The following is a 23,647-nucleotide window of genomic DNA, read 5'->3' as shown; positions in this document are numbered from 1 at the left end:
ACTTAAAGAGATTTTTATGGTGTTATATTTATTATTATTTAAATCATGTCATACATCAAATGTCTGATATAACGAGATCGGCTTATAACGAGGTAATTAGTCTGTCATTTCAGTTCTCGTTATAGAGGGAGTCTACTGTATATATATATATATATATATATATATATATATATATATATATATATATATATATATTATACACAAAGTTTTAAGAGATTTTATCAAAATATCCATTCTATAATATTATCCTCTCAAAATTGAGGCACATTGTCGGTCTACTTTGTTATTTACAGTTTTAATAAAACATTTTAACCCTAAGCTATATAAAAATTCTATCAGAAAAATCTGATACTTTTTGACATACACATATAAACTTTTCAGGAAGCAGCAAATGTAATGCGCTTTACTAGACCAATATTTCTGAAGAGGTTTTCTATTATGCTTTTATATTTTCTTGTATATGAAATTTTATTTGTAAGGTTTAAATATGACAGGAAGGCTATTTAATATTAAAAAAAATTATAGTTTTGACTTTGAAGAGAATGGTAATAATAATGATTTAAAAAATATCAAGAGGTACAAATTTTTAATTAAAATCACGATATTATTGTGCAATTTGAAGAACCACAGTAAGTGGAAACAGATATGCGCAAGATAGATAGAAAACGATTCTATATACTACCGATACTAGCCAAATTCTACTAAAGTGACATAGAACTTTGAACACTTATATATTATTCTAAACTAGTGGACAAAAATATCGACAATTTTTAAAATTTTCAACTAAATTTTTCTTTGTAGTCACTAATATTTCAAAATAATTTTAGATTACTGATGTAATTTATAAAGTAAGATTATGCACTTAATTAGTTTAAAACATTTTGACGTTTATTCAGCATTTACTTCCATTCGTGTATTTTGTCATAAAAAATCTTCTTCAGGTAATGTAAAAACCATAGTAATTTAATTACTTTTAGTTTAATGTATAAAGTTTAATTAAATATTGTTGTAATTTTACCAAGTTTAAAATAAGTATGCCACCAATTCGACTCTGCGGTGAAGGCTAAGCAGCACAGATTGTAATTTTGTACGAGGAAGGATATACACAAAAAGACATCGCACGACGTCTCAGGAGAAGTTAATCTACAGTATCAAATATTTTAAAAAGGTACCAAGAGACAGGAATTTTTGTACTAAGGCCTGGTCAAGGATGCCCAAGGTACACAACCAATATTGATCTTGGCAATTGGCAATCTTGCCCAGACCATTTTGGAGGTGTTGGCGTAATGCTTTTGGAGAGGTATTTATTGAGATGGACGCACTGCACTTGTGAAAGTGATGGACGAATGACTAGTGACTCTTACGTTCAAAACATCCTGCAAGATCATGTTTTGCCATATGTTGGTTACATTGGATATGACAGATTCATGGTAATGCACGATTATGCTCTACCACATGCCACTGTTATAGTGAGTAATTATAACAGATAATATAACAAATAATTGTTTTGCAATAGACCTGATAGTGGAGAAGTGGCCTCTTAGAGCCATCAAACTTAGTCGTCGATCTTGATACTCTGTTGTCTGATCTTCGTATTTGGCCTTCTGACGCCATTCCTGTCCCTACTTGCAATTTCCCGACTAGCTTCTCTTAGACAAATTATTTGCCTCCTATCGAACCAAAGTGGAAAAATACCCCAACAGTGGCTAAGATCAACTTTTATAACAATCCCCAAAAAACCCAATGCCAAAAAATGTGAAGATTATCGAATAATAAGCCTTATGAGCCATCTCCTGAAAACTTTTTTAAAAATTATACATAAAAGAATATATAAAAAGTGTGAAGAATACATGACAAACACACAATTCTGCTTCAGGGATGCATTGGGTACTCGAGAGACAATTTTCGCAATACAAGTTCTCTTTCAAAGATGTAGAGACGTGAATTGTGATATATATGTATGTTTTGTTGATTACCAGAAAGCGTTTGATAGAATAAAACATGACGAACTGATGAAAATATTAAATTCAATTGGTCTAGATAGCAGAGATCGCCGTATCTTTTATATGGCGTGGAGTCATGGACCTTAACTGGAGCATCACTAAAGAGACTCGAAGCATTTAAGATGTGGCGCTATAGACGCATGTTGAGGATTTCCTGGATAGACAAAGTTACCAACGAAGAAGTACTACATAGAATGGGTAAAGAGCGCGAACTACTCATAACCATAAAACGTTGCAAACTAGAATACCTGGGCCATATAATGCGCAATGAACAACGATACAACCTACTTTGGACCATACTTCAAGGTAAAGTGCATGGGAAAAGAGGTCCAGGACGAAGAACAATATCCTGGCTGCATAACCTGCGAAAATGGTTTAACTTAACTACTACCAGACTTTTCAGGGCAGCAGTCAACAAAGTTAGAATAGCCATGTTAATGTCCAACATCCATAACGGATAGGCACCATAAGAAGAAGATCGAACTCATTCAGTCGATGGAAATTTGCATCTCTTCGTAATCTAGGCAACGTAAACTGATAAGGCTAAAATTCTAATCATTCATTGTTTTTATCAAGATAAGCCTGTATACCAAAAATTTATTAAAGTAAAATAATTTTTAGTGAGTGTAGGGATTTTTGTGTCTTCTTCGTCTTTTAATGCACTCTTTATCTTCCCTTCAATGTTTAATCGTAGCAGCAGGTTATTTTGTCATTTCTCCTTATGTGGCCTAGGTAAGAGATCCTTTCTATGTCACCGAATATATATTCTAAATTATTATAGGGTGGGCGGTGGTAAAGACCCGTGTCTGGTAAAGCCACGCATAATTTTTTTAAATTGACTGGGCAATATCCTAGAGCTACGTGGATGATCGGTAATTATACGGTCCACTGTGTCATAAAATGTCGTTGAGCTAAGTAGTTTGTTGCCAGAGAAATCCCGTATATGGGGATTTGCCTCACATTGCAATTTGTTGCGTATGTTACTGCGTCTAATCATTTTAACCCTTCTATTTTAGAAACTATAAAAGAAAACACCATTGTATATCGTTGACACTCTAAGCGACCGACTCAAAAAAGAGGGCGTGGTCAAACTCGGGCGATTTCGAGCAACATTCTTAACATATCACAAAGCAGAAATAGTACGGCAAGCAATTTTTTGGCCTTACTTTCAAATTTTTTAGATTTTTTTTATATAAATATGCGGAGAGAAACACTATTCAACATAAGTTCCCCATACTCTCTCAGATAGAACTAGCAGCAACATATTTTACTCGTAATTTTATGTAAAGAAATAGACTGCTTATTCGTGTTCCGCAAAAAAGTGTTGTCAGAACAATGTGGTTTAACAAGGATCAAATTTTTCAATATTGTGCTAAATTTAGAGACAGTTATAAAGAAATTCAGCTTTGGTCCAAGTCAGATTTTTATTGTGGTCAAAACAGAAGTTCAAACGATTGAAAATATTGTTCCAAAACATGTATCTTGACAAGTCAGTAGCAGCCGAGCAAGGTCAAACAGCTACCAATATCTATCACTCCAATACAAATTTCTTGGAGGTTGATTTTCTACCATCAAAGGTTACAGATCAACCACCGGATGAAGAGCCATATGATGATGATCGATAGTTAATATTTAATATTAACAAAAATCAGTTAGAAAATTTGCCTTCTGTTCCAGAACATATTCTTCATGATCCACCACCCATTTCATGGATTCACCAACCTATTATAGAAGTCCCAACATGAAATTACACCCTTTACTAGGGGAGATGATTTTCCTTGTCAAACTCAAATATTAACTCCCAAAGTTTAAAATGGATTAAAATGATTAAAAAAGTGCTGACTTCAACACCTCCTTAAGAGCGTTTAGAAAAGAAAGAAGCTGAAAAGGGTAAACAACTAAATGAAAAGGCAACACGAGCTTTAAAAATACAAAAGCGTCTGAAATAGAAAATGGAAAAATACTTTTTTGCTACTATGATCCCAAAAAAATAAGAACTCCAAAGAACAATCCTCTTCAGAATCCGATATAGATTATTACATTCACAATAATAGTGCTGAGTATAATTTTTTTCGAAGTTAATGTCCAAGAAGACGATATTGAAACTCACTGCAAGGCACTAAATCAATAATAATACCAAACGGCTATGCGGTAGTTAAGGATTAAGGAAAACAGTTATTTCCATCATTACGTAGTTAAGATTATTGTTGTCTATCTAGAAGATTATGATTAGGCATTGAAATCCAGAAGCATTTTCAGCCCAGCTGGGTTTTTGCAAGATTGGCCTGAATCCAGCTGGATCCAGCAAAATGTGGAATTAAAATAAAAACACGATTTTAATGTTTTTGTTGTTCATTTATTACTAAAGCTTTTTAATACAAACTAATAAAATAAAAACTTAAAATAAAAATTACCTTAGGTGTATATAATCAAATAAGGACGTATAATTAATCGCAATTCGCAATCAATTTTACCTCTCTTTAACTTAAAATGGCTAGAGCAAATGCCACAATTATCATGAGATTAAAAAAAAAACTCGTACTCAGTAAGCCGTGGAAGTGAAACATAGGGCTTTGCTTGTGTCGGCTGAGAATTGTCACGAATGAAATTTTATCCAAATGAACTTATCTGTTGTAAGATTAGTTCATTTGAACAAATTTCATTGATGGCAATTTTGAGCTGACACAAGTTAAGTAATATGTTTTTCTTCCATGGCTCACTGAGGACGATTTTTTTTTTGATATCTTGATAAAAATCAGTCTGTATTCTAAATTTCTAAATAACAGAAACATGATTTATTTAGTTTTTTGGAAGTGAGACCTTAAAAAACATATTTGATGTATCACTTCGCACAGATCTGCACATATAGCCGGTTGCGAAGAAAGCCCTTTCGGCCTCTACGCTGGTCGGTTTTAAGGTCATCAAATAGTCATAAACCACGAAAAAATGATCGCCTTTCACTTCTTCGGTATTATAAACGGTCATTTCCTTTTTCAAAATCTTTTCGTAATCTTTTTGGGAACCAGTTTTGAGAACCAAGGCATGAGTTTGCCAACTTTCACCATAACGGATGCGCCGTCCGTTGTGATACCAATGGTGTCGGATTCAATCATTAAACCAAAAACTTTCAACAGTTCTGCCACTAATTCAATACAGTATTCGGCAGTGCACGAGCAGCCGTGAATTCTGATCAAACCTAGATTAAAATGTTCTGCATTGTGCAAATTGAGATTTATGTATCTGTGATTTTTTTGGGAGGTCCACTCGTCGAAGCTCAACGAAAATCTTTGTTTTTTTTTTGTTTTAAATTAGTGAATTGTTTAATAAGATTTGCTTGGACTTTCTCTGCATACCTGTAAATGATCGCTCTTATAGTGTTGGTAATTGGAATCCACTTTTTGCGAATAACCGTCTCAAGTCAGGTGAGGTACAAAAAGGACTCAAGCTAAAACCATCTTTGCAAACCATCCTAGTAACCATATCTTCCATAGAATTTTCTCTTTCAAAGTAGGAATCACTAGTCTTCTTCGACTTTTGCTCGGAACTACTTCCTGATTATCTTTATTTTTGACGAGGTTGCTTTGGTGGCATTGAGAGCTGGTATAATGGTGCTGGTTCTGGAACTTGAAGAAGAGACGTTGTGTATCTTTTTCAGACATTCTTTTAAGCCTGTTAAATTAGCGGTTGCTAATCAACATTTTTTTTGAGCATAAAGAGCATCTTGCACTTCGCCCCTCATCCAATTTTGTGAAAAAGTCCCACAATTTTTTTTTATCATCTTCAGGAAAGATTTCAATTAATATTGGAGTAATTGGAGGAGCATTAAATTTGAAAAGAAAAAAAAAAACGTCTGTGAAATAAGGTGTAGGTATAACTCGTCCAAATAAAGAAACAAACTGTAAACGGCAACGGCTATCTGAACGTGAGCGTGAATGAGAAAACAAGAACGCCTGATATATGTGTGAGCCTTAGTGTGAGCAGAAAAACATGACCACTCGCAGGTCTTTATAGACTGTTTCTTTATCTGGACGAGTTATATTTGTTGAATGTTTTGATTGAAAAAAAAAAAACTAAAAAGAGGTTACATAAGTCGTGAGGGTATAAAAAAACAACTGTTTAAAAAAATTATGTCTCAAAAACTAAAAATTATTTTTGTTTGTAATTAAGACATACAGAAGTATAGTACTTGTAGTACTCTGAAAAAAGAATTTCAGCGAAAAATATTCATTTTTGTTCAGTTCACAGTAATTTTTCGCCAATAGCCTTTTTCTTGCGGTGGACATGATATCTAGGTCTAGCTTCATCTGAAATCAAAAAATTAAAAATATTCTTGTAGTTTGTACCTCTGGCTAGTGAATAAACGAAGGAATTTTCATTAGGTCAAGTCGTTTTTGTTTAATAAAAAAAAATACTGTGAAAATGGTTAAATTTGAAAAAATGAGTAAAAATTGGGGTCAAAAATGTGTTTAAACTTATGTAGAACCTTTAAATTTCGTTTTTTTTTAATTGCTTCGTGTATTCACTAGCCAGAGCTATAAAGTACAAGAAAATTTTTGACTTTTTGATTTTAGATGAAGTTAGATCTAGATATCATGTCCACCGCAAGAGAAAAGGCTGTTGGCGAAAAATTGCTGTGAAATCGGCAAAAATAAATATTTTTGTAGAAGATCGCACCGGCACTGTGATAAGATCGGTGTTGATAGTTAAGAAGTAAGTGTTTACTATTAACTGGCGGTCCTTATTCAATTAACTTACATAAATCATTAAGTGATGTTCTAATCATAAATTATGCTAAATTAGTAGATATTTAGTCAAATTACTTACCATTCAGTTTCTAAACAACACACACGGCAGTACAGCAGATTGGGAGAGGCTCTTATTAGGCTGGATGAAAACACTTTTACTGGCGAGAGCAGAAAGTCAACTAAAATGTTAGACAAATAGAAAAGGTCGAAGAGTCAAGGGGTAGGCGTAGGCGGTGCAGTCGAGAGAGAGGGCGACGCGATGTTGCAGTTCAATCGCAGTTGTGGCACGTCCTACCTGCTAACGCGATAGAATGGCAAGTTGCTGGCTCACGCTTTGAATAAAGAGGCTAATGAAGACATGAAGTAACTTATTTCGAATTTAAGACGTTTGCGGATCCGCGCTGCTGGATCCAGCATGGTTTGCTGAATCCAGCATATAAAAAAAACGCTGGATCCAGCTGGATTGCTGGATGCTGGATCCAGCAATTGCAATCTCTAATTATGATCCAGTGTTTTACAGACGTTACCAAATACGTACAAGTTCGCAGAAACAAATAAAGAGTCTTTCACTGATAATAAGGATATACTTATTATTATCGAAGCGTGCTGAAATAAATTCTTCAAGATTTCACAATGCGATTTTTTTCTCAGAAGCCTGACTAGCTTTACTATGTACTAAAATAGGTACTATGTACTTTTGAAGAAATATTATTGAAGAGAAGAATCTTATTATAGGTTAATAAAAGCATTTTCATTGAATTATTTTATGCATCTATGAACTTTTACCATGATAAGGGTAAAAGCCCCGCACTGCGGGCACTCACCCCATTTTAAGGGACGAATCCCCGCAAATGCTTTTTTGCATAAAAGTCTAATTTTGTGAATAACTAATAGTCAGAGACAGCATATACTTTAATATTTTCATATTAATTTAAAAAAAAATACTTATCCTACTTTTCACTACATTGAAAATAGTAAAAATTGCGGGACTGTACCCGCACCTACCCTACAGGGTAGAAATCATTTATGGAATAAAATTATTTCTGTCCTTGTTTTAAATAATTATAAAAAATGCTGAGACACATTTGTATATAGAAATTGACAGATCTCAGCGTTATTTTATATTATTTTAAAACAAAGACAGAAATAATTTTATTCCATAAGTGGTTTGCAAGAATATTCAATAATACAAAAACTGCACATCGAAAAATACATACGATATGCGCTGTGATAATTTGTCAATTTAAAAATTTAGTCTGGCATCTTTTTATTGGTTTATTAAGAAATTTCAGCAAAACTTTTTATAAAAATATATATTTTTTAAAACGAGGAATAAAAATATTAAATATATTCAAATTATATAAATCATTGTTCCAAGTATATGTCTGTATATCTAGAATGAAAATACCAGCCATTTATACATCGGCCAGAAATGTTTCGATTTTCCCATTAGTTATACAATATAATATGCAAAAATTCTAAAATATTAGTGGAAATGGTGGAATATACTTTACCCTATTAAATCCAGAATCTAATAATGATCCTATCGTATTGTCATCTTTTTCGAACGCACTGAAACAAAAAAGAAATATTAATAAAAAATCTGGAAGTATCCGTTTAATGTTATTATAAAGCTTTCGAAAAAATTCAATGTAGGGTTGACTGGGAACTTACTTATATTAACCCATATTTAACAGATAACTCTAGTAATGAGAAAAATATTTTTAAAAAGGTATTTTTGGTAATTAATTAGAGTAATTTAAGCAAAAATGAAAAACATAGACCTTATTTATTTTTTTTTATAGAAAAATGACTGGTGCGTTTATAACCCTTACACTCGAACCTTACACCGAAACAATGTAAGTTGACATATAAAGTTGTTCAGTCTATTTTTCAATTTATATGGGAACAAAGAGATATACTATTTTTTTTCAGAATTTTGCTATGTCACTTTGACAGATTTTATTGATATTCACGATTGTGTTTCCCAGGAGTATATGCATGACATGCACAATTGTGTGACTGACACATTTGTGAGTATTGGGAGTGTATGACTACTCCCCCTAGAAAACAAAACAAATAAATTACAACCTTTATTAGTAATATTAAGTCCACATATTGTCATTTATTACAAATATTAATAACTAGTATATTTTTAACACATTATTTGTTGTGAAAGTTAAAAAACAATTTTGATTTTTGCTCATACAGAGATAAACTTTACATTTGCTGCATGAAACTCTTGACCTACTCTTACAGGATTCCTATCTGCAACATAAAGGATTTTTTAGATTTTCCAAGACAGGACAGTGATTAAAACCATCATATATTTTGTCAGTGTAAGGTAAAGGTGACAGTCTCATTTTCTTTGGACGAGGGTCTTCATGTTCATCTTCTGTGTCCCCGTTTTCTGTATTTGGACTTTTCGTTCTACATAACAAATAATCTGCTAGTTCTAAGCGAAAGTTTAATATCTTTTGATTTGTATTTGTTACTTCGCCAGTCGCGACGGTATTCCATCCAACTGTTAACAATAGCTAAAACAAATAGATGTAGGATTACCTTCAATGTCCATTTGCGTGTTTTGAAGAAAGTTTTATAACACTCCATCATCTGATCGCAGATATCAACTCCACCCATCTTTTCGTTGTAAATTTTAATTACGTTTGGACATGGAACCTCTACACGACTAGCACTAGCTTTATCCCATCGCTTGACTATATGTGTGGGTTCTTGGCCAAAAGCCGTAGATGCAATTAAAACGGATTTATTATCTTTTCATTTAGTGATACATATCTTTTGATTACTCTCAGTCTCGCCTCTTTTCATCTGATTATCTGTTTTAAATGTAAATCCTTTAAAACGATTGTTCATAATAGTTCCTGTAACGCCATGTATTTGTAGCTCAGATAATTTGAGCAACAAAGGTACCATATTAACACACTTGACAAAAAGTTGTTACCATTCACTGAAGAATATCATACGGATCTAAGCAAATTTTCGGTAATCTCCCGCGAAAATAAGATAGACACGTGCACCCACTATCATATGCAAAATAGATCATGGGATAAACCACTGGTAAATACCATTAAATATTTTTTTAAAATTTTTTCTTTAATTAATTTTATATAGGCTTAAGCGAGTTATTTTTGTTAACTACTTTCACATTAACATTGTGGAAGTCGGCAAAATTTAAAACAATGTCTCAATATTCAATTTTATTGATTTTTCTACTGGTGTGAAAATGCACCACTATAAGCAAAATACATAAATTTAAATAACTACAGTTCATGAAATTGTTTGAAGTAAGAACATATGAACAATACATTTAAGGCACATGTGAATTGTATGTTTGTGACAAACTCTGCACCGCGTTCTTGCTTTTGATGAATGATTCGCAGGTACATGAGCGAAATTATGGAATTCAATTTCTTCCAGCCCTTTCGGAATATTTCGCGCAACTGATTTCTTTTCAGTTATGAGATTAGACGGTAGGAAATTTATAATTTAAATTCTAATTGTGACATTCGAGATTTGTTGACTTCATGATAAATTTTCCAGCAATTAACAATCATACTATCCAAACAATACACAAATATTGGCCATTACCATTTGCTTCCAAAACTCTTGACCTATATTCTGAAATTCCGTTGTTATGTAAGTCAATACTTGTTCTAACTTGTTAAATTTTCTCTTCCTTTCTGTTATGACGGTTCACCGAATATAGAGGTTCGACTTTGAAAACATTTGAAGACTGCAAACCGTTACTACAGAATTATCATTCCATCGTTCTAATGAAATTTTTGACTCTCTATTAAAAACTGCATAATATGCAGCTTGTTCCTTTTTACCGATACTTCTACTATTTTCAAGTAAACAATGGTCTATTCTGTTTTCTCGGATTGTACTAGACAAAAAAATATAATGTGATTGCTTGGATTTTCTATTTTTGATAGCAGCTCTCATACTATATCACCATTGAGACTTGGTTGCTCCAGTACAGTTGTATTTATGGTAACGTATGGTATCCGAAAAATAAAACAATTCCAAGAAAGTTCAAAAGTTCTTCTTTGGTAATTTGAAAATGTGGACGATTATTGTCACGAGCCCCATTATTAAAACATAGAAAGAAAAGTTGTAGTGGTGTTTTCCTGCAAGAAATTCTTTTATTTTCGGCATCTTTCAAAATCCGTGAATGAGTAAATTCATATATATATATATATACAAGGATTTCCACAGTTTTCACTGTATTCCTTCACTCAACCGTTTTCTCCAATTTTTCCTGTTTAGCCAGTCCCCTTCCTGTAGGTTTCTTCTACTCATTGCTTCGTCCACCTCATCTCTGAAAGATCTTCGAGTAAATTCAATTGCTCCTTTATCCACTGTACATGTCGTCTCGGACGTCTTAAAGACGCTGTCTTTTCGTTTTCAAAAACTCTTTGTCTGATGAGTTATAGTCAGATGAAGGAGTTGTTCAAAAGTTTCTGCAATATCCTGTGAAGCTCTAATCTCTTGAAGATTGGTATCCTGCCGATGCCCTTTTCATAAGTAATTTTATCTAGTGCAGGAGCGATGTAAAATTAATTACATCTACAAAAAAGTCAAGTAACGTAGAACTACAACATAAATATCATAAATATATATATGACAAATGATGATATTCACCGTTCACATTGTTTTGAATTTTGTCGACAGCTTCTTCCAAAGCATCTTCCAATTCTTGATGGTTTGGGAATCTTTTGAAAACCATAGTTACTATCTGAAATTTGTTCAACTTCAAATTAACCTATTTGTCTAAGTGCAAATTCACAACTGTTTCGTAATATTTACCTAATTATCTTTGAAAGAGAGTTGAATAAATTTGGAGAAATGGAGCAGTAAAATTTCATGTCAAACTTAAGAGGATTTATGTAGATCAAGGCTTAGAAATATTTATTGTTTACACCTTGACAAAAGGTTCGTTCTCGGTTCAATTGTAAATATGTATTTAAAATTTCAGAACCACTTAAGAGGATTATATCTGAGCCTATAATGAAACAAAAATCATAGTTTAAGATTATTATTTCCAAAAACGAAAGGGTTTACAGACTCCTGGTAAAGTCGTATTAGTACACGGATCTTCCAAGTAGTGGTGCAAAAACGCACCAGTATATTTAAATTGTAATTAGAGAAAAATAAAAGATATTTAAAAAGCATCATGTTCAATACACAATCAAATCGACTACATACTCGTGTGGAAAGTATGGAAAGCTCCAGGCTATGCCTGGAGCATACTGTGGATCAGATCATAAACTGCTAAAAATGAATTGCAGGCTCAAACAACATACAACTAGAAAAATACACCAAACAAAACAGCGAAGGGTAAATAATACAGAAGAATTTCAGATGAAACAGATAAACAAAGAAAAACCACAAATATTAGAAGACATAAATAAAACGTGGAATGGAATAAAAGGCTGGATATATTTAGCGGAAAAAGAGTGCACATCGCGTAAACCCTCCCCCCAAACAAAATAAACATTTTGGATGTCAGGGGAAACCATAGAATTAGTGTAAAAACGAAGAGTTATGCTACAACATACCACAAAAACAAGAAGCCACATTCAAGAAATAGCGGAACTGAACAAGAAAATAAAAGTATGTGCACTAAAAACAACCATATAAATAACGTGTGCCAAGAACTAGAGCAACATGCAAACCACCATGAAAGTCATGAATTATTAAAAAAAGTTAAATATTTGGCCCGAGAGTTTAAGCCACAATTTTAAGCCATTCAAGACCATAATGGAGAAGTAAAAATCAACATTGAAAGCATTGAAGAGGCATGGAAAAGTTATTGATAAAAACTGTACAAAGATACTTAAAAAGATGCATTAGTCTCAATTCTGGAAGAGTTTTATATAAAAGACAGGCTATTAGAGTGTCACCACGTCCTGACAAGGGCTCAAGGAATAAGGAAAAGGACATTAGGATATACAATGAATACAATAAATACAATTTATAATTAAGGAATTTTTAACAATCTACCGAATGGAACAGAACAACTTACAACGAAATCATCAAAATATTCAAAACAACAAACACATTGAGATCTATTTTATTTAAAACTACACCTAACAATGAACAAGAAAGAATAAAAAATTGTATTTATAAAATACCTTGTGAATGCGATCATTTTTATTTAGGTGAAACATCTGGTTACTGGTTACTAATATTTAGAGAGGAAGTTAATAAAAGGAAAATACCACTATCAGTAAGTCAGTAACATATAGAGGATAAATCATTTATGTTTATAAATAACATACACATAAAATCAGAGTTTGGTGGTAATTGAGAGCAAACTAAATGTAAGGCCAAATACTTACCATGTCGGGATAGTATTATGAGGTTTTTTTCCATGGTTTACTATGGAATCACTAACACGAGAATTTTAATGTCATCATGGCATATGGTTGGTTTTTTAAAGACAAATCACATGCCATAATTTTTCTGACGGATATTCTTAAGTTGAAGTTGATTTCATGTAATCGAATGAACTATCTTACAGTAAAGTCGTCTCAGGAATGCAACTCAGCAATATTGGCAATATCATTTTAAAGTCGTCCACTTTAAAATGTATAATTTATGTCTGAATTGTCAATATGAATAAGTCAGATAAAATTAAATTATTAGTAGAATTTTTCATCAAGTAACAAAAAACAAAATTTGTATTAATGTTTTGCATTTTGAGAACGATTTACGAAGTGGAAATTGAAACGTCAATAAACTTAGTTTAAACTTAAATTGCGTCTTTACCCAATAAAAATATTAATTACGTTAATTGCATTTAAGCTGCCATTTTTTTCTTGTTAGAAGACAACAAGAAACCAGTCGAAATGTGATATTTCGTAATACTGTTTTTAAGAACAAATTGTAAAGTAAGTGGTTCGAACAAGCACCACTAAGAAAAAATGGGTTAAGTGCGTATTATTACAGGCGTCCGGCGAAAAAATATGAATAAGGCTATGGCTCCACGAGCGACAGATTGTCGCTAGCAGTGGCAGTAAAATTACGGCGGCAGTAAAGCAGTAAAATCATGGCTCCACGAGCGACAGTTTACAGCGCGCATATCGCCGCGTTTTGGTCTTGTAGTGGCTCCATGAGCGCTAATATGACGCAGCTACAATCAATGGTATCTTGTCCGTTTATATAGTGTCCGTGCATATAGCAGATAAAATAAGGAAATAAATAAATAAGTAAAATAAATTCAGATCGATAATACAATAATTTAGTATGGATAATCTATCGTTTCAACAAAAAGTTGCTTTAATATTGGCATTGCGCCGTCGACGTAGGGTTAAAAAATAACGGAAATGGTGGATTTACCCTGTTCTAGTGCCTAGACAGGCAGAGGAAAAAAAAATAATTATTAAAATTTTATTTATTTAATATGATTAGACAACCACTTATATAGAAATAAATCACCAGTTCGAAGAAGGAAATCCAAAAAATAGATTTTCGGGAAATTAATAAAAACTGTTTATTCCCTCTATTCAACTTTTTCTTGTTTAATAATGTCATCTATTATAAAGTTCAGTTTGATACGGTACATTGGGATTGAAAAAAAAAACATCCATTGATTTTTGTTATCTAGAATACCGATAAAGAAAATATTGGATTTATTTCTTTCTTAGAACTTATAATTTTTTGTTATGATTTAAGACAAAAAATTGTATGAAAAAACTTTAAAGTAATTTATAAAAACAAAGAACAAGCGACAAATTACTGCTAGTGGAGCCACAAACGCGCTGCAAATTACTGCTAAAAAATAGGTCCGGATCTATTCGAACGCGACACGATCTTGACGACGCGTTTCGGTCTCGAAACGAAGCGACAATCTACAGCGCGTGGAGCCACTCAGTATCACTGCTGTTGTTTTCATTTATCAAGCTACATTTTACTGCTACTGCTAGCGACAATCTGTCGCTCGTGGAGCCATAGCCTTACTTTTCTAAATAAAATGTTTTATTGTGATGGGGCAATATGTAGAAACAAGAATAAAGCAGAAATTTCAATTTTAAAATTTTAATGAAATTTTTTGGGTTAAGATATTAAGAATTTTATATTTTTATAGATTTAAGAATTTTAATTTTGACATGATTACAAAATTAGAGTGTCCGGACTTTAATTTTAATTATAAATCACCCATAAACATCTGCTGGAGAGTGAATTAAAACCACAGTGCTACGTATGTGATATCGTGCTCAGTGTTCGCCATATTTTACTGGAATGTCCGTTATATTGCATGGAGAGACTTCAATATAAATTACAAAATACCTTACACAATATTAAGTGACGGAACTGATACAAAAAATTTGACATCATACATATATTCCATAAATGTACTACTATGAGGCATAAATAAATAAAAAAAAAAAAGAAATGGCTATTTAAAAAAAGTCGTTATTTTTTTCTAATTAAAAATTTGTGTTACAAATTTAATAAATTAAGATGATAATAAAAATGTAAATGCAGAAATTCGGTATTAAATTTAACAAATTTTGAAACTTCCAACTATTCAACATAGTTTAAAAAAAAAAGATTTTCCAAATTTTAAAGAATTTAATGTGTGGTGTTAATATAAAAAACTATTAATATAATTCAGTTATAAGCAGACATACAATTTCATTAACCCACATTATAGTTATAAAGCCCGATACAAAATAGTCACTTCTGTTGGCATTCCTAAAAAACCTCGTTATTATTTTAACTGAAATACATTTACGTTGGAGCAAGGGTTTTGATATTTATGTTGTGGCTTGAGTAACAATTTAAATATCAGTTGGTTAGTTTTCGGTTTTCGGACTTATGCTACATATCCTATATTTTCCTTTGTAATTTGACATCGAGAAAAGGTAGTGAGTCTTTACAGTTAATGTCCATTAAAAATTTATTTAGTGCTTCTGGTCTAAAAGGAGAAATGGAAAGCACATCATCTACATATCTCCACCATACTGCGGGTTTTCCGCAGCTTTCCTAATTTCCAGCGTTCCCTATCGAAGCAATCTTAAGTTTTTAAATCTCTGGCGGTCATTGCATCTTCGATATCTTCTCTCCATGTCCATCTTGGTCTACCTCGTTTTCTTCTAATGGGAGGAGTCCATCTTTCTATCTTTTTTGCCATCTATTTTCCGGCATTCTCTGCAGGTGTCCATACCAGTTTAGTCTTTTGGCTTCGATAGTATTTATTACGTCTAGATCAATTTCCATTTCTCTCCTTATGTCCACGTTCCTCACCCTATCAAGTCTAGTGTGCCGGCAACATCGTCACCAATAGTCCATTTCCATTGCGTTTATTTTTGATTAATTTTTTTGAATGATTTCCCAAAATTCAGCGCCATACAATCCAATGATTTCTATTATTGTTTTAAAAATTCTTCTTTTATTTCCTTTTGTTATTTTATTACTCCACAATAGTCCGTGTAGCTGTCTAATGGTTGATCTTGCTTGGCCAATCCTAGAATGTACTTCTTCGTTACTACCTGCTTTTGATGTTAGTTTAAAGACTTTCTGATTTTTCTCCTGTAACTAAATACTCGGTTTTTATATATTACTTGCAAGGCCCGACTTGGTGTACTCCTCGTTCAGTTTTCTAAGCATATAGTCTATATCGCTTTCGTCTTCAGCTAGAATGGCTTGGAAAGTGTATCGTGTACAATCTCTCGTCTTCGATTGGAATGTCTATATTGCAGCATTTTCTTTTTCAGCAGCCTTGCTTGACACCCTTACTAATAGGAATTTCTCTAGTTAATTTGTTTCCAGTTTAATGTTTACCGTCAGATTTTTGTAAAGTTGTTGTAATGCTTTTATATTTTTTTTATTTATTCCTTGTTTTTCCATTGCTACTCAGATCACTGAAAGTGGTACACTATCGCATGCCTTTGTTAGATCTATAGATTATATAAGACTACATGAGTGGAAAGGTTGTGGGCTAATCTTTTTTCAATAACCTGCTCTGGAAAAAATATGCTGTGTATACAGGATCTGCTGTCAAGAAAGCCATTTTGTTCTTTTACATCTGTCACCTCTTTTTCAACTTTATTTTTTATTATTTTTTCATAGTCTTGAGAGTGAATTTATGACACTTAGCTCCCTGTAGTTTGAACAATTCTTTCTATCTCCTTTTTTGTAGATGTTGTTAATATGTGCTTTCATCCTCTTTGGTGGTAAGTCATGTCCTTTATATAATAAGGTCAGTAATACGTCAGTAATTCCCGCAAAACTTGTGAGCTGTGTTTTATTAATTCGTTCGGTATCCCTTGTGGTCCGCATGTTTTTCGATGTTTTAGATTTCGTATTGCATCTTCGACTTACTGTACTGTGATTTCATCGTCTTCATCGTATTCCTCTTCATATGTTGTTGTAATGGTGTTCGTGAATTGTATTCTTGTTTCCGTCAGAAGTTGTGAGTAATGCTTTATCCAAGATCTTTCTTCTATTAAATCTATTCTACTCACTTCTTTTCTGTTTGTTCTCAGATTTTTGTTCGCATTTATTTTCCCAGGAAACATTTTTTGCTTTAGTTACTAGATTTTTTTACTTCTGTGTTTGATCTTGCGTATGTACATTGATCATCATCTTCTTTTTCTTATGGTGCCCTATCCAATTAGTGGATGTTGGCGACAATTCTGGCATACTCCTCTCGGTCTTGTGTGGCTCTAAAGAGTGCATGGGCATCGAGGTTTGTCCAATCCCTTATGTTTTTAAGCCATGAGTATTTCTTTCTTCCGATGTCCCATTTTCCTTCTATCTCTCCTTCCATAATAAGCTTTAAGAACTGGTACTTGGAATTTTGAAATATATGACCCAGATAAGCAGTTTTTCGTCTTTTTATTATTGGTAGCAATTCTCGTTCTCTGCCCATTTGATTTATTACTTCGACATTTGTTGTGTGATCTGTCCAGGGAATTTTAAGTAGTCTTCTAAATACCCACATTTCAAAGGCCTCCAATTGGTTCATCACATTGGCCTTTATGGTCTAGGTTTCTAAACCATATAGCAGTATGGAGTAAATGTAACATTTTACAAAGTGATATCGAAGAGTTAAGTTAAGGCTGCTGTTGCTTAGCAAGGTTCTCATATTAGTAAATGCTGTTGTGGCTTGCTCAATACTGCTTCGTATCTTTATGTCTGGATCTAGATCTTCAGTTATCCAATTACCGAGATATCTGAACTTGGGGACCTTTTGGATATTTTTATTATTTACTCTTATATTTAATTGCATATTTCGTGTTCTGTTAACCACCAGTATCTTCGTCCTGTCTATATTAATCTTCAAGCCCAGTCGTTCTTCTTCAGTGTTTATTCTACCTATTAGTCGTTGTAGCGCTTCTTGGCTATCAGCTATTATGACTGTATCATCAGCATAGCGAAAATTACTAATAGTCTGTCCGTTAATTTTGATTCCATCTTCAGTGTCACTTAAGGATCGATCATCTGGGTCATTTCTTTTTAGCCACTTCTGATTGCTATCTTCTTGTTGTGTACTGCATTAGTGATGTCATTTGTCCACCACAATGGAGTATCCTTTTTGTTCCTTTGGATCGTGCCGAGTGCTTCATAAGATGCTTCATTGATTTTATTTATTATCTCTTGGTAGGTATTCTGGGCTGAAAAGTAGATCTGGTTTGTTAATTTTTGGCTAAGCCGTAACTTGATGCAGTGCATCAATATTGTATTTGGGTGTAGCGGTTGCAGTCGATGTTGCAATTAACATCTCGATCTTACCATAAAGTGGTCAGTTCTACACTCCGGTCGGTCCTCTTAACACTTTCACGTCTTCGACTTGTATGTGTGTTTTTTGTTTTGTGATAAAACAATCTATAATTGACTTTATGTTTCTCGTTGGTTGGATCCAGGTATACTTATTGATATTTTTATGATGGCAGAATCTGTTTAGAATTTTCAGAGAGTGCTGTTCGCAGAATTGGATTAAATAACTCCATTTTCATTTATTTTTGCATCTCCGTATTTACCTCCGACTTTGTTTATCTGTCTTTTATGCACTTTGTGATGGCGCATATATTCCAATGATATCGAGATTGTATCCTTTCCACGTCATGTTTAGTTTCTTTATAAAAGTCGTCATCTAATTAAAAAAAGGTGTTGTCTATGTATAATGATAATAGCTCTATTGTAGCTGATACATTCAGTTTTGATTGTTGTCAATGTATCATCACTCTTTAGTTTTATACTTATTATTGTTTAAAGTTTGTGCTCCGGCCAAGCCATAACATGCTTATATTGAGGCTCATCAGATTGTGTTAGATCGAAGACAATTTTGTAGAGAAAATACAGTCTTGATCAAATTTCCGAATACGGAGTGGTTGCAAGTCAATAAGCGTCTTCTATGAATCAGAATAGATTTATAGAACAAAAAGCTAAAATTTCAAATATCTTGATCTCTATTATATTTCAAAAACCTTTATCTTATAGAAAAAATTATTATAATTAGCTTTATAGGTTTAGTTCAAATCAAAAACTTCTTCATTTCGAGTTGCTAACAACAAATGCATATATCATGAATGTGTTGCTTGTGTGAGTCCTTTTCAAATGGTAAAAGAAATAATAAATTAGACTTAAAGTTTAAACCGGTTTAAATAGAGAACCGTTTATCTGTTGGTATAACCAATTTCCGGTCCCAACTGTCAGATATTAGAATTACCAACTAACTATTGAATGCTTAATAATTCAGTCAATTTCTTGAATTAATCAATTATTTTATCATCAATAATTTATCTACTTATTATTTAAGTTCCATATTAACATATCAGAACTGAAATAAAATATTTAAAAATATTTATACACACCATGAAAGATAACTCACACCAACAATAATTTCAAAGAAAGTTTGTAACTTTGTTATACATTTTGATTACAAATGTACATATTTAATTTAATTACCAAATAATCACTTAAGTTTGTTCTGCAATTTTGACTAAACTGAGTTAGTTATCATAGAAGATGTATTTCAATTATTCAGATTGTTACATTGAAATTTAATTATTTAAAGATTGTTAAAGTATGCCAATATTAACACATCAACTAACTTTGATATCTAAAATTAAAAATTTTTAGAGACATTCATTAATATCAGCTTATTTCATAAAACTGGATAACTTAACTTACAGTTTTTAAAATAGAAGAAGAACTGTCACACTTTAACCTACATTTGTCAAATTTACCTCTAAAATCTAATAGATAACATAAAAAAACTCATTGTCTCCAAGTAAGAGATGTAGTGCATTCAAGTCCTCCCCCTTTTTTTAAATTTAATGTCTGTTTCGTCCCCCTTTTAAGTGTTTTATGTGTGTTTTCTGTGTGTCTTAAATTGTCCTTAATTTTTAATTTTTTAAACTTTAAATACTTAACTTTACAACCATTTGCCACATATTGCAACAGAACTTTATCAAAGAAATTTGATAATTACAAGTTCAAATAATTGCACACCCACACAATTTGTACATCTAATCTCATTCATTGTCTTACAATTGTCACCTTCAAAAAATAAAATCTCAATAAATAACACACATTTCATAAATATATCTCTAGAATAAATATAAATAACTTTTAAATAACTCAATGGTATAGAACATTACTTTCATCAAACAAACAATTACATTACACCTATCTCTACTTCACTGGATAAAATCTGTCTACTCAAGAACTTCCCCGTTTACTGTCAAACAATTACAATAGCAGACTTAAGTTCTCCATTCAACAATACAGGATAGTTTGAACCATCTTCTTTCAACCATCAATTAATAGAGTACCTGCATGTAAGTAATGTTTTATTTATTTGTTCATTTATTAATTTATTACAGTTTAATAGACTATTTTACCAATTTGTGAGTCATACCTTGTCTGCTTAAACATTTTATTCATTTTGAAAAACCACAGACATGTAATATTGGCATAATTACTGTAATTTATATAATTTATATCATCTATCTTTGTTTATCTTTATTAGACAACACCCTAATATGGGTTTATTATTTCAGCATTTATTCAACTTTGTATCGAGACCTTAAGATGCTTTGCATATTGTAGAAAGCGAAACCGGTCGTCTGGATAGTTAAATTAAATTGGTTGTGAGTAAGTCTAATTTATTATTTCTTTTACCTTTTGAAATGCATATATGTATTTGTTGTTAGCAACAAATATATTTTTTTGGTCCTTGTTTGATCCGAAATATCAAGCACTAGAGGATACACTTCCCGTCAACTCCCGGAAGAACAAAAATATATTTTCGCTGTTTTGATTGTCAGCGACATTTGATTGGAAAACATTTTCAGAGAATCTATCGGCGCTTCAAGTGTTACTAATTTAAATAGCCGTCAACATTTCAGGGGAGAATTCCAGATTTGGCAGCTAAATAATTATTATCATCCCTTTTACATCCGCCCGTTGGGCACAAACCGATTAATAATTCAATCGGCTGATGGATTTTAGTTGTAATTTAGCTGATTACGTTGATCAAACGAATAATAAACAGGTTTATTTTGTACTACAACCAAGTCTGCATCATATATACGGAATTTACTAATAAAAATAAATGCCCAACTACAATGTTCTACCAATTAATACTAAAATGGATTATGTTACTTAATGAAAATTTATGTTAACAAGGTATGTAACGTAAAACATTTCAGCTATCTGCATTAAAATTACTTACCACCATGTCAATAAACATTTATTTCCGAATAAAATTAACAAATAAAATATTTTATAGAACTAGCAAGAAAATAGTGGGCGGTTTACATGGAAAAATGATAACGGGGAGTGACTAGTTTCAGTTCCTAGGTATTACCTATTACAGTAATTATTTCTAGAGAGATGGGACCGTTTTTTTCTCAGTTTGAGTACCTACTCATAAGTCCTCATTGACGAATGGTAAACCACGAAATACGTATAGGAGATTTGTGAAACTCGATTTTTTTTTAAATGAAAAAGACAGTAAAGATTCCATTTCACGTACAAATCGTCTATGTATCTGTTTATACGTATTTCGCTTTAATAAAGCTCATCAGAACAGTTATTCATAGGCGTTCTCAACGTGAAAAATAGATCTTTCCTGTCTTTAAGAAGCAACAATAAAATGGCTTCAAAACGGACGCAATAGCGACATCTGATATTAAATCCGTAAAATAGTTTCGAAACACAATTCAGATAACTGCCTTAATCTGAGCCTTCTATAAATTGCAAGGCATAGCCAGACGTTAATAAAGATGTTAATAGAGACATGGGGAATCTAAAATTTGCATTCCACGACATGTCTCCTCAACTAACCAGAAATCGTTAGCGAATTGGTTTCTTGTACTCATACAGAGTAGATCAGAGCAAATTTTAGATTCCCCATGTCTCTATTAACCTATTTATCAACGTCTGGCTATGCCTTGCAATTTATAGAAGGCTCAGATTAAGGCAGTTATCTGAATTGTGTTACGAAACTATTTTACGGATTCGATTTTTTTTATTTGAATTATCACGTCTCGGCGACGAGGTCATTAACACGATTACAGTATAGTTCAATATAAGGGTATTACAAATACAATTTTACATTTGAAAATACACAATACATCATTGACAATATTTAATTTCCCCCGATATCTAGCAGATCATACAGTTTTATATCGGTTCTGACAAATTTGTTAATTACTGGTAGTTAAAATTAAAAAATATAATTTAATTTTTATACTGTTTGCAACTTAAAGTTAAATGTGACAGTGTACTGAAAATCTTAGAATTCTGTGAGTACAAAACTGCATTATTAATAACCTTAAAATCAGAAGTTTAAAAGGCAAAATATTTTATCGATTTCAATTCAACTTATCGATTATCGACAACAACTTTTTGCTGGTTCTTGCTTCTAACAAGTAATTAGGCTAGGCAGCTGTTCAATTTTATTAAGTGGCCAGGTCCGGCTTCAAATCCTCTGTGCCAATACGGGTACGTAAATTCTCAGCGGGAAGATGGATGAACCGGAATCAGCTACTACCTCACGAAATATACCCACTACGTCACATATATCTTACTCCAATGCATTAAACAGTTTTAAATATCCTTCAAAAGACCAAGGTATTATAGTTTCAACCATACAAGGAATAAAAGTTTTCGAATATATAAAAGCTGTTGGATCAATAGTACAGCCCAAAAATGTTGTTTGGGCATCCAAAATAGCAAACAACCGCATCTGCATCTACCTCTCCTCTCAATATGTAGTTGATCAATTTCTTAGCTCCCACAAATATATAAATATTGATTGTAACCAGATTGAAGTAAGAAGACTTATAACCCCTGCCCAGAGACTCATCATATCTAATGTATGTCCTACTATACCTAATAGCATAATTGAAGAGCACTTAAAAACTATGGGTATAAAATCCGCCTCCAACATGACGTTTCTACGAGTAGGCATGCAAGACTCAGAATACAGCCACGTACTCAGCATTAGGAGGCAAATGTTCAAAAGTCCTTTAGAAAATGCATCAATTCCTGACTCATTTCTAATCTTATTCGACAATACATCATATCGACTATACATTTCCATAGATGGTTTAAACTGCTCCAGATGCAAGATTGTCGGACATCACGATTCTGACTGTCCTTCTTTATCATCATCAAGCAACTCAATTAATCAAATGGAAACTGATCACCACGCGAATATACATAACTCTACTAATGAAAAATATAATCAGCTACAAGATCAACCACGAAACCAATACCAAGAAGATACCGAAACATTAATGAAACCAGAACCCAATACCATACAAAATCACGCATCAGCTACAAAGGACCAAACCACTTCCTCACAAACAAACAATGAATTACAAATTTTGAATCAACCAAAAATATTCCAAG

At 32.5% G+C, this 23,647-nt stretch overlaps 1 protein-coding gene across 4 annotated transcripts in view; it reads right to left on the bottom strand.

Moving 5' to 3' along the window:
• Pde8 (phosphodiesterase 8) overlaps positions 1-23,647 on the bottom strand; it is a 1,030,175-nt gene that overhangs the window by 92,487 nt on the left and 914,041 nt on the right. For all 4 annotated transcript variants that reach the window (XM_072540201.1, XM_072540203.1, XM_072540202.1 and 1 more), the window contains one exon: positions 8,263-8,320. In XM_072540201.1, coding sequence (XP_072396302.1) covers positions 8,263-8,320 — 58 coding nt within the window. The remainder of the gene's footprint in view (positions 1-8,262; positions 8,321-23,647) is intronic.

Source organism: Diabrotica undecimpunctata, chromosome 8 (genome assembly GCF_040954645.1).
Source record: "Diabrotica undecimpunctata isolate CICGRU chromosome 8, icDiaUnde3, whole genome shotgun sequence".
Lineage (NCBI taxonomy): Eukaryota > Metazoa > Arthropoda > Insecta > Coleoptera > Chrysomelidae > Diabrotica > Diabrotica undecimpunctata.
The sequence above is the reverse complement of the archived record's forward strand: the minus strand, read 5'-3'. Positions and strand labels throughout refer to the sequence as shown.